This window comes from Kryptolebias marmoratus, linkage group LG18 (assembly GCF_001649575.2).
Source record: "Kryptolebias marmoratus isolate JLee-2015 linkage group LG18, ASM164957v2, whole genome shotgun sequence".
Taxonomy (NCBI): domain Eukaryota; kingdom Metazoa; phylum Chordata; class Actinopteri; order Cyprinodontiformes; family Rivulidae; genus Kryptolebias; species Kryptolebias marmoratus.
The window spans coordinates 19,094,592-19,105,705 of record NC_051447.1 but is presented as its reverse complement, the minus strand read 5'-3'; the positions used below and the strand labels follow the sequence as shown (position 1 = coordinate 19,105,705).

Here is an 11,114-nt window from a genome sequence, read left to right as displayed (position 1 = left end):
ATAAATCAACACCTGAAAGTGAAATTTGAAATTTCAGATGTTGGAAAATCGAAGCTTTTTTTTCTTGAAAGGACGAAGTTTTTTGTTTTCTCGGCTGAAACAAATATTTTAAATCAAACATTTAAGAAACGAGTTTATTTATTGAATTATGAAACAAAAAACCTGATCTGAAGAGACGTGAGGCTCTCAGCTGACCCTGATAGATCCGACTGACTGAGTGAACATGAAAGGAGCCGAGCGAGTGTGTGTGTGTGTAAGTGTGTGTGTGTGAGGGTGTGCGTGTGTGTGTGTGTAGGTGTGTGTGTGTGTGAGGGTGTGTGTGTGTGTGTGCGCTGCAGTAATAATTACTATTCGACGGCGCCGTTCAAACACGAGCTCCTCATTACTCTTTGCTGACCTCAGCGGTTTTAATTTTGCAGCTGAAGTTTTAATTTGAAACTTTTTGATCTCCTGGAAACTGTTGAACCCGAGGAGGCAGAACCGAGTCACCTGAGAGTTCCTCTCCTCTCTAAATTCAGCCGTTAAAGACACGATCGTTTCAGTTTCTCATTAATCCGTCCGCCTGAACGAGACGATTCTGTTCAGAGAAGGAAAACAAAAAGATTCATTTCAAATCAGAAGGAGGCGAAACATCGGCTCAGCGTTGAGTTTCGGCTCATGTTCGGATCTATAAAACCAACCAAACAAACTATTTTCATCCAGATGTTCTTTTCTGTAAACTTTGTTTTTCATTTTTTCAAATCTGCAGCCTGATCAGGAACTTTTAAACTTTTCAAAATAAAAGTCATTTAAACCTAATCTTACTTTTACTCTAGTTCTTATATTTCTATTTAACTACTTTTTCTATTTTATCTACAATCTTGGAAATTTTAGCTTTACCTACAATTTTACTAACTTTAGCTTTCAGCTTCTGCTTGGTAAATTATAGCTTTTAGCTATGTTTTGCTAATTTTGGCTACAGTTTTAGAAGTTTTAGCTTTTAGCTAAAGTTATGCTAATTTTACCTTTGGTTTTACAATTTTTTTTTAATCTACAGTTTTGCTAAATTTAGCTTCTGTTTTTTGCTAGATTTAGCCTCTAGCTAGTGTTTTTTGCTCAGTTTAACTTTTAGCTACTGGCTTGCTAATTTTAGCTTTTAACTTCTGTTTTGTAAATTATAGATTTTAGCTAAATTTGACTCATTTTAGCTTTTGGCTACAGTTTGGGACGTTTCAGCTATTAGCTGCCGTTTTGCTAATTTTATCCTCTAGAACTTTTAGCAACTAGCTTGCTAGTTTTAGCTTTTAGCTAAGGTTTAGTACACTTTAGCTATGGTTACGATTTTCAGCTTTCATCTACAGTTTTGCTCATTTTAGTTTTTTTTAGGTTTCTTCATGTTTCCGTTCCTGAGGTTCAAACGTGTCGGAGAAGCTGTCGGAGAAGCTGTCGGAGAAGCTGCCGAAACGCCGCGGTGCGTTCAGGTCCAACCGGTTTGTTTCTGATTCTCGCCCACCTGCTGCTCCTTCTTGCAGCTGAGGTTCTGCGGCTGAAAGTCTTGGATCTGAACGCACGTCTCATCGGGCGACCACAGCCAGGTGTTGTTCTCCGCCGACCGGCTGCAGTCCTGCTTCCTGCTGCACCTGAGAGGCGACAAACACCGAGGTTTACAGCCCGAACGCTGCCGCACGGTGTGAGCTAATTTAGCTGTTCCTGTGTCAAAACGTTCGGCTCCTTCAGCAGATGGGCGCTAAAAGTTTTGGTTTTTGTAACTTTTATAATATTTGTTTTATTTACAAACAGAAAAACGTGGAGATCTAAAATCCTTCAAAGGCATCCATAAAATCAGCTGTTAGCTAGACTTTGCTAATTTTAGCTAGAAATTTGGTACATTTAGCTAACACTGTTATTTTTAGCTAGACATTTGCAACTTTTAACTTGCTTTTTGACACTTTTAGCTTACATGAAGCTACTTTTAGCTATTAGCTAGAATTTTGCTACCATTAGCTTTTAGCTAGCCTTTGTTAAATTTAGCTAACATTCGACTATTTTTAACTAGCCTTTAGCAAGTTTTAGCTTTTAGCTAGCCTTTGCTCTTTGTAGACTTTAGCTAACCTTTTGCTACTTTTAACTTTTATTTAGCTTCTTGACACTTTCAGCTTACATGAAGCTACTTTTAGCTTTTAGCTAGAATTTTGCTACATTTAGCTTTTAGCTAGCCTTTGCTAAATTTAGCTAATATTCCACTATTTTTAAGTTTTGCAAGTTTTAGCTTTTAGCTAGCTTCTTGACAGTTTTAGCTTACATTAGGCAACCTTTAGGTGTTAGCTAGCCTTTGCTTATTTTAGCTAGAAATTTGGTACATTTAGCTAACATTCCATTATTTTTAGCAAGCCTTTTGCCACTTTAGCTTTTAGCTCGATTCTTGACACTTAGCTTACATTAGGCTATCTTCAGGTGTAAGCTAGCCTTTGCTATTTGTAGCTTTTAGCTAGTCTTTTGCTACTTTTAGCTAGCTTCTTGACACTTAGCTTACATTAGGCTACCTGGACCTTTTAGCTAAAATGTTAACATTTATCTACAAATCCACAATTTTTAGCCTTTTGCTACCTTTAGCATATTGCTAGCTTTTTGCTAACTTTAGCTCTCAATCTGATACTTTTAGCTTTTATTCAGCCTTTTGCTACTTTTAGTTTATAGCTACCATTTTCCTACTCCAGCTTTTAACTACCCTCTTAGAAGTTTTCAATTTTAGCTAGCGATATGCTACTTTAGCTGGCCTTTTTTCCTACTTTTACCTTCTCTTTTCCTACTTCTCAGTTGTGTCTGGTTTTATGCTACTTTTAGCTGAATTTCTGCTGAAATGAGCTGAAGAAGTTGAAACTGAGTTAGAGCAGAACACCAGCTGAGATCTAAAAGTTGTGAAATATCAGCTAAAAGCAGCAACAGAATGACTCACTTCCCCTCCAGGACACACCAGCCACAGTACGGGTCCTTCATGGAGACGCAGGACTGGCAGTCCTGCTTCAGGTGGCAGCTTTGGACCGGGACCTTGGTGATCTAAAGACAAACATATGTGAAAAAAGTCTTTTATTTGGAAGGAACACAGCTCTTCGTATTTTTTTTACATAAATCAGAAACTCAGACTTGACTTTCAGTCTTGACCTTTGACCTCAGAAACTTTAAATCTGTTGGTTTTATGAACTGTAGATGACGGGATCTCAGTTTCCTGTTGAGGAACTTTATTTTGAAACTGTTTCAGCCTGGTGATCCTCTGCCCATCTTTACTTCTAAACGCTTTTTTTACACCCAGTCTTTTTCCTGACCTGTTGATAATTAACCTAATTAGTTATAAAAGCTCCTTTAGTTGTTTCTGATTTGTATTATTTACTTTTACGACCTTCTGTTACCTCTGGATCGACTTTTTACAGATGTGAAAATTCAAATTTACTGAATTTTCCCCTTAAAATAATGGTTGAATCTTTGGTTAAACATCTTATCTGTTTATTTGGTTCCATTGTTAATAAAATATGAGTTTAAGAAACTTGCAAATTAACAAAATTCTGTTTTTATTTACATGTTTTCCCATCTTTGTCAGACCTGGGGTTGTAATAAAAACATGGTTCTCTGGAAGACGACAAATCCTACAAAATAAAAGCATCTGAAGCTTTCTGATCAGTGTTCAGCTTCAGAGACGATCAGCTTCTTTCTCAAACATTTATCTTCAGCACGTGACGTTTCCCTAAAACCTGCCAACTCGAAGGAGGACGTCTCCCGGCTTCTGGAGGAAATCATTTTCCTCCCCGACAAGACGGGCACCGTCTGATGAATCCGAACGAGCAGCTGGAACGTCCTCGCTCGGCTCGATCAAAGCAAATTGCTCTCTTGAAGTGCGTTTGTAATTAATTCATTTCTCAATCAATAACATCTATTTCACCCCGGCGCCGTGAGAGCGACGGCGAGCGGGAGATGAAGGGACAAAAGGGGGAGTGGGGGGGGGGAAGATGGATGGCGGGAAAAAAAAGGAAAAGGAGCAGCGGAGAAACGGAGGGAATAAATCAATGAGGGAGCTGTGTGTGGTAATGCAGACGGATGTGTTGGATGAATAAATGATCAAATAACAGAATAAATGACGACTCGTTAAGTCGGCGGGCTGATGGATGAAACAGGAAAGCAGAAGTAAGTAAACGCCGCCGAGGCGGGTGGGGCGGGCGGGGCCTGACCTTTCTCCCAGAGGTGATGTACAGATGTTGGAGGCTGGAGTCGAACAGCAGGTTCTTGTTGACTTTGTCTCCGGTGACGTCGGCCGGCGCTCGCCCGAACTCCTCGGCTCGAGCCGACAGATGGACCTTCAGCACCTGCAGCAGCAGAAACATCCGCACCCATTAACTCCCACCAGAACCTGGAGAAACCCATTAACTCCCACCAGAACCTGGAGAAACCCATTAACTCCCACCAGAACCTGGAGAAACCCGTTAACTCCCACCAGAACCTGAAGAAACCCGTTAACTCCCACCAGAACCTGAAGCAGGAGAGGCAGAAAGCCAACTACAGTCCAGTTACGTCTCCGGTCTTTGTGCTGTTTTAGCTGTTCACGTGTCAAAGCCTTCGGCTGATTTAGCAGACGGCTGCTGTCACCTTTAGCTTTGGTAACTTTTACTCTTTTCAATATTTTTTTACTAATATTTTCCCCATAGAAATGCATGGAGATTTTTTCAAAAACTTCGTTCTCTTTGAAATCTGCTTTGGCTACTAGCTGTCTTCAGCTACTTCCAGCTTTAAACAAACCTTTTGCCATTTTTAGCTTGTAGCTAGGCTTTTGCTACGATTAGCTTTAAGCTAGCATGTTGCAACATTTCAATTTTAGCTGTTTTTTTTTATTGTGCTTTTAGCCAGGCTTTTATTACTTTTAGTGTTTAGCTACCATGTGGCTACTCTTAGCCAGTATTTTGCTACTTTAGCTTTTAGCTACCATCCTGTGACCTTTCGACTCTAGCTAGCCTGTAACTACTTTTGTCTTTTAGCCAGCCATTTGCCACTGTTAGCTTGTAGCTAGGCTTTTGCTACAATTAGCTTCAAGCTTGCATTTTACAACATTTAAATTTTAACTAGCCTTTTGCTATTTTTAGCTTGTACACAGTGTTCTGACACTTTTAGATATGATTTTGCTCCTTTCTGCTAGTGTTTTGATTTATTTAGCATTTAGCTAGCACTTTGCTTTTATCTTAATCTTATTTTAGCTTTTAGCTACCATCCTGTGACTTTTCGTTTTCAGATAGCCTGCAAGTACTTTTGGCTTTTAGGCAGGCATTTGCCACTGTTAGCTTGTAGCTAGGCTTTTGCTACAATTAGCAAGAAGCTAGCATTTTGCAACATTGAAATTTTAGCTAGTCTTTTGTTACGTTTAGTTTTGAGCCAGGCTTTGAAAACTTTGTTTAGCTACCAAGTTGCTACTTTTAGCTACATTTAGGGTTTAGCAAATGTTTTGCCTCTTTTAGCTTGTACACAGTGTTTCACAGATATCGCTTTGCTACTTTCTGCTAGCATTTTGATTTATTTAGCATTCAGCTAGCACTTTGCTTTTACCTTTCAGCTAGTGTTTAGTTCGTTTTGGCTGTTAGCTAGCGTCCTTTAGCTTTAAGAACTCAGTTTCAGCTTCTTCCGTAACTTTTAGCGCTCGCAGTAAAGAAAAGAACTGTAATGTGACAAACAAGAAAGTGGCGCAGAAAAAAAGGCGGGAGTTTATCACCTCTCCCGTGGACGTGCCCAGGAACGCCACGGCGTGCTCCGTCACCACGGCAACGGCCACCGCGGTCATGTGACTTTTCCGGACGAACGAGGGCTCAGCCGTCAAGGCGAACGCAGCCTTGCCGGCTAAAGGCGACGGCAGGAACTCCTCTCCACAGCTGTACTTGGAGGCCATGTTCGGCTAACGGGAAAAAAAAGAGCAAATATTTAATTCAAACCGTCGGATTTCTTTCCTCCCAGTTTGACTTCAGGCGCGCTTCCTGTTACGTGTTTGTTGTTGCATGGCTCCTCGGTTTTGGAAGAATACGGCGTGTAGACGGCGGGCGGCTCACTGGTGCCGTCGTGGTCGTAACACGCTTCGATCATCTCCACCAGCCGATTGTTGATGGACTTCAGAGGGAACATGCCTACAGACAGGAGGAGGTCAAAGGTCAACAGTCAGTTTTACAGATACTGAGCTAAACTCTGGTGTGGTAGTAGCTGAGAGTCATGCCCAGCAAACATCCTGCAAACATCACAAACTTGGGATCAATCCACAACACAAGTCATGGAAACAGAGACATTTAAAAGAAATAATAAATAAAACTGGAAAGTGTGGAAAAGTAGCTGCTGGTCATTTTTACAGAATCTGCTTCACAGACTTTCTGAGAACTATCTTTTTTTTTTATCTCTCCGAGCATTAAAGTCAAAATTCAAAGCCAAGAATGCTCTTTGATAAAGATCGTGTGATATAATCATTCCTCCAGAGCAAGAAACCAAATTAGCCTTTCTGAAATTTTGTTTTTTTTTTCAGCTGCTGATTCCAAGATGAAACGACAGGAGGAGGAAAAAAACCTCCAACTTTTTACTGAAGAAAGGGAAAGTTCGTACACAGGGCTGATGATGACGGCTCCTCTTCGGAGGTGAAGGTGACAAACAGGACCTTGTCGGATCCGGAAACCCGTCCGAACCGCTTCGATTCGGTCAGATTTTGGGCCAAAACTTCACCAGGAGTTCCAACAAAACCAGCCTGAGAGACAGAAGAGACAAACGCTTCCTGTGACAAACTGTTGGTTAGCTTTAGCCTTTAGCAGACGTTTGATTACTTTTAGCCTTTAGCAGACGTTTGATTACTTTTAGCCTTTAGCAGATGTTTGGTTAGCTTTAGCCTTTAGCAGACGTTTGATTACTTTTAGCCTTTAGCAGATGTTTGATTACTTTTAGCCTTTAGCAGATGTTTGGTTAGCTTTAGCCTTTAGCAGACGTTTGATTACTTTTAGCCTTTAGCAGACGTTTGATTACTTTTAGCCTTTAGCAGACGTTTGATTACTTTTAGCCTTTAGCAGATGTTTGGTTAGCTTTAGCTTTTAGCAGATGTTTGGTTAGCTTTAGCCTTTAGCAGACGTTTGATTACTTTTAGCCTTTAGCAGATGTTTGGTTAGCTTTAGCTTTTAGCAGATGTTTGGTTAGCTTTAGCCTTTAGCAAATGTTTGGTTACTTTTAGCCTTTAGCAGATGTTTGGTTAGCTTTAGCCTTTAGCAGACGTTTGCTTAGTTTTAGCCTTTAGCAGACGTTTGCTTAGTTTTAGCCTTTAGCAGATGTTTGGTTAGTTTTAGCCTTTAGCAGATGTTTGGTTAGTTTTAGCCTTTAGGAGGTGTTTTGCTACGTTAAGCATTGTCAAAGTTGGACAAAGCGTCTCGTCTTTCTCCCATTGTTTTAAATGGAAGCTATGGGAGCTTCCATGTGGCAGTTTTGGAACCAGAGTCTGCTCACTCGGGACGTGGGGCACACAAGCCCCGCCTACACACCCTCCCCACTCGCTAACAGGCTGTCAATCACAGTGTGACACGACACTTCTCTTTAGGTTCTAAAAGTGACTTAAAACTGAACGTATGGGGCAGAAATGGTTTAAATAAATGTTTACCTGAGCCTTGTTGTACTTGTTGGTGGCGCTACAGTTGAGCGGAAGCTCCGTGTACGAGTAGTAATGTTTATCGTTCTCGCACAACCTGGCAATAAAGGTGAAGTTCTTGGTGCCCTGCTGCCCGAGCTTCCGGGAGAACAGGAAGTAGAGAAAGCCGCCGTCTTTGAAGGCGAAGCGGAAGTCGTGGCTGTAGATCGAGGCAAACGAGTTGGCCTGGACCGTAGAGGACTCGACGATGTTGTCGAAATTAACCCAGTCTGAAAAGTTCTGGAGGGTCCGGGTGGAGATCAGCTTCGCGCTGTCATGGGTGCCATATCCTTTAGCAACCTAAGACCAAGAATAACGAAGAGGAAAACAAATAATACCAAATATCTGATGAAAACCGACTTCCTTCCTGCTACTAATGCTACAACAACTACTGCTGATCCTAGTTCTACTCATGCTAATGCTAATTTTACCACTGCTAATGCTAACACTGCTGAATGCTAATTTAATAGCTAACAGTTTGTGAAGTTTAGCTAGCCATTTGCTACTGTTAGCAAGAAACGTGCTACTTTTATCTAGTTTTACTTCCTTTTATCGAGCATTTTGGTTCTTTTTAGTTAGCTTTTTCGCCTTTTAGCTAGCGGTTTGCTACTTTTAGTTTTCAGCTTCCTTCAGGAGTCACTCAGAACTCAACACCAACAGAGCAGGAGTTTAAATCCTCACCAGGAACACGTGGAGTAGGGCGTTGTTTTCTGTTTTGAAGGTCGACGTCACTCCCACCACCGACACGCCCGCCTCGGAGCTCGCCACGTACGACTTCTCCCCGGTGGTGTCGCTGTAGTACACCAACTTCTCCACGTTGCTCAGGTTCCTGAACGCGCAGATGCCCCTGAAGAGGCTGCCGCAGACCACCAGCTTGTCCTCTTCCTCGTAAACCAGCAGCAGCTTGTTGTGGTTGGGGGTATCAGCGGCGGAATCGCAGGCGCTGGTGATGGGTGGCGTACAACGCTGGTCGTCCTTCTTGGGGCCCGTTTTGACCTGATGCTCCACGTGGAGGTCGGGGTTCAGCTGGTAGAGGTTGTTGATGGCGCCGACGTACAGCCGGCCCGTGCGGGGATCCATCACCAGGTTGTTGATCAGCGTGTCAGAGGAGAACTCTGCGTTCCCGCACTGGGAGGGGCGGAGGTAAACGGCTGCCAAGGTGGCCGCTGCCAGCTGCCACGCCCACCACCGCGCCATCATGTCTGGAAGACAAAGACACCATTGGTTAGTTTTCTACAGACATGAAGGAAATTATGCGTTCTAGTGACACCTAATGGTGAAAATTAAGAATGCAACAAATTCAAAACAATAAAAAAGCAGAAAATTTTAACTTTTGACTCCTGCAGTAAAGAAAGAGACAACTGGAGGTTGGAGTATTTCTAATCGACTGGCTGAACATCTACAACTTCACTCTGAGTATTCAATCCAATTCAAGATGGACGCCACGGCTAATGCACATTTGCAAACACAAAAACGGCAACGACATCAATTTCAAAATGAGATGATCTTAGTGGAAGACTTCGGCATGAAAGGCGGGTGATATGCATTCCTTCAGGGAATGCTAGACCTTTAATTTTAAGGGTTTGTACAGTTAAAGACTACAGCCAAGAGACGAGCTGAGGGGTTTGAGGACATCTGGAGTGGCAGACCGGTAAAGGACATGTGTGAGGACAGCAGGACAGTGGTGAGGGACAGATAGCTTCAATGTGGAGGTGGAGTCCATCAAGGATAGACTCTGAGCCACTTCCTGTTTGCTCTGGTGATGGACAGACTAACAGATGAGGACAGGACTGATGTTTGCAGAGGACATCACGATCTGTGGTGAAAACAGGGAACAGGTGGAACAGTGAGGCTACAAGGTCAGAGGTCACAGAGGTGCAGGACTTTAAGGACTTAGGGTCCACTGTCCAGGAGGACGGGGAGTGTGGTGAAGAGGAGGAGAAGAGAGTCCAGGCAGGATGGAGGGAAGTTTCAGGAGGGATTTGAGAGAAAAGATCGGTAGTAAAGGTCAAAGGTCAAAGGAAAGGTTTACAGACAGCGGTGAGAGCGGCCATGTTGGTTTGGAGACAGAACAGGAAGTGTCAGAGCTGAAGATCTTGAGGTTCTCCTTGGGAGGGACGAGGATGGACAGGATTAGGAATGAGGTCAGCAGAGGTCCAGCACAGGTTGAAGGACTGGGAGATAAAGTTGGAGAGGCCAGACTGAGATGGTTTGGACATGTGCAGAGGAGGGACAGAAGGATGTTAGAGACAAAGAGGACAGATATGGATGCAGTTAGAGAGGACAAGAGGACAGAGTTAGATGGAGGAGGACGACTCGCTGTGGAGACCCCCGATAAAGAAAGAGCTGAAAGAAATTTATCTACGAAAATTTGTTGATCGTGACGAATCAAAAGGTGAAAAGTTTCCAATTTAATATGAAGATTTCCACAAATATCACACACACACACACACGGGTAAAAGGAATATTCGCTATAAAAGGTGGAAACATTGTTTTTAGAAACTCAGAGAAAGTTTCCTGTCCCTCGAACCGAGCGGAGAGTCGGAGGAAACGACCGGAGGCTGCGAGCGAAGACAAACGAGGCACAATAACGAGCAGCTTCTCATTAAAGCCAGAACATCCGTTACTGGAGGAAAAAGCAGAGGTGGAGGTAACGAACTGGGAGCGAGAGTTAGCTGCTCACCCAGATTAGATTAGAAAAGACAAAGGAAGAGTGTGTGTGTGTGTGTGTGAAACCCAGAGACTGAGTGCAGCAATTAGCCATCTGACACAGAGTTTCTCCTTCCATTAGTCGGGATGGGAGTGTTTAATTATAGCTGTGGCCTGTGGCTGTAAAACACGGCTCTGATGTTCGCTAACATCATGTTGACTGTAATAACATCGTTCAACACAAACACTCTTCAGCTCCAATCTAAATCCAGCTCCAAAAAAAACCTAAACAAAACAAAACTCCAAGAGTCTCGTGTGAAAATGCTGAGTCGGCATTTCCTGTTTGGTTTTTTACACTCAAAAAGGGGATCCAACTCCTGAAGACTTTGAGCTGTTTTCGCCGTTCGTACATCAAAACCTTCGGCTCATTTAGGAGACGAGCGCTGAGACTTTTGGATTTTGTAACTTTTCAGTTCCATCAAAAACATTGTTCTCTTTACGATCAGCTTCGGCTACTGGCTCTACTTTGCTTTCTTATTCTACTTTTAGCTTTTCGCCAACCTGCTGCTTTAGCCAACATTTGGTTGCTTTTAGCCAACCTATAGCTGCTTTTAGCCAAACTCCTGCTGCTTTTAGCCAACCTCCTACTGCTTTTAGCCAACATATAGCTGCTTTAAGCCAACCTATAGCTGCTTTTAGCCAACCTCCTACTGCTTTTAGCCAACCTCCTACTGCTTTTAGCCAACCTCCTACTGCTTTTAGCCAACCTCCTACTGCTTTTAGCCAACCTTTGGCTGCTTTTAGCCAACCT

The 11,114-nt window shown here is 42.7% G+C and overlaps 1 protein-coding gene across 1 annotated transcript in view; it reads right to left on the bottom strand.

Annotated features, from left to right (window-relative positions):
• LOC108228289 (plexin-B2) overlaps nucleotides 1–11,114 on the bottom strand; it is a 167,555-nt gene that overhangs the window by 34,423 nt on the left and 122,018 nt on the right. The window contains exons 4-11 of the mRNA XM_037981328.1: nucleotides 8,336–8,856; nucleotides 7,628–7,954; nucleotides 6,595–6,733; nucleotides 5,992–6,131; nucleotides 5,726–5,905; nucleotides 4,200–4,334; nucleotides 2,936–3,036; nucleotides 1,493–1,619 (exon numbers count right to left, since the gene is read on the bottom strand). Coding sequence (XP_037837256.1) covers nucleotides 1,493–1,619; nucleotides 2,936–3,036; nucleotides 4,200–4,334; nucleotides 5,726–5,905; nucleotides 5,992–6,131; nucleotides 6,595–6,733; nucleotides 7,628–7,954; nucleotides 8,336–8,854 — 1,668 coding nt within the window. The 5' untranslated portion in view covers nucleotides 8,855–8,856. The remainder of the gene's footprint in view (nucleotides 1–1,492; nucleotides 1,620–2,935; nucleotides 3,037–4,199; nucleotides 4,335–5,725; nucleotides 5,906–5,991; nucleotides 6,132–6,594; nucleotides 6,734–7,627; nucleotides 7,955–8,335; nucleotides 8,857–11,114) is intronic.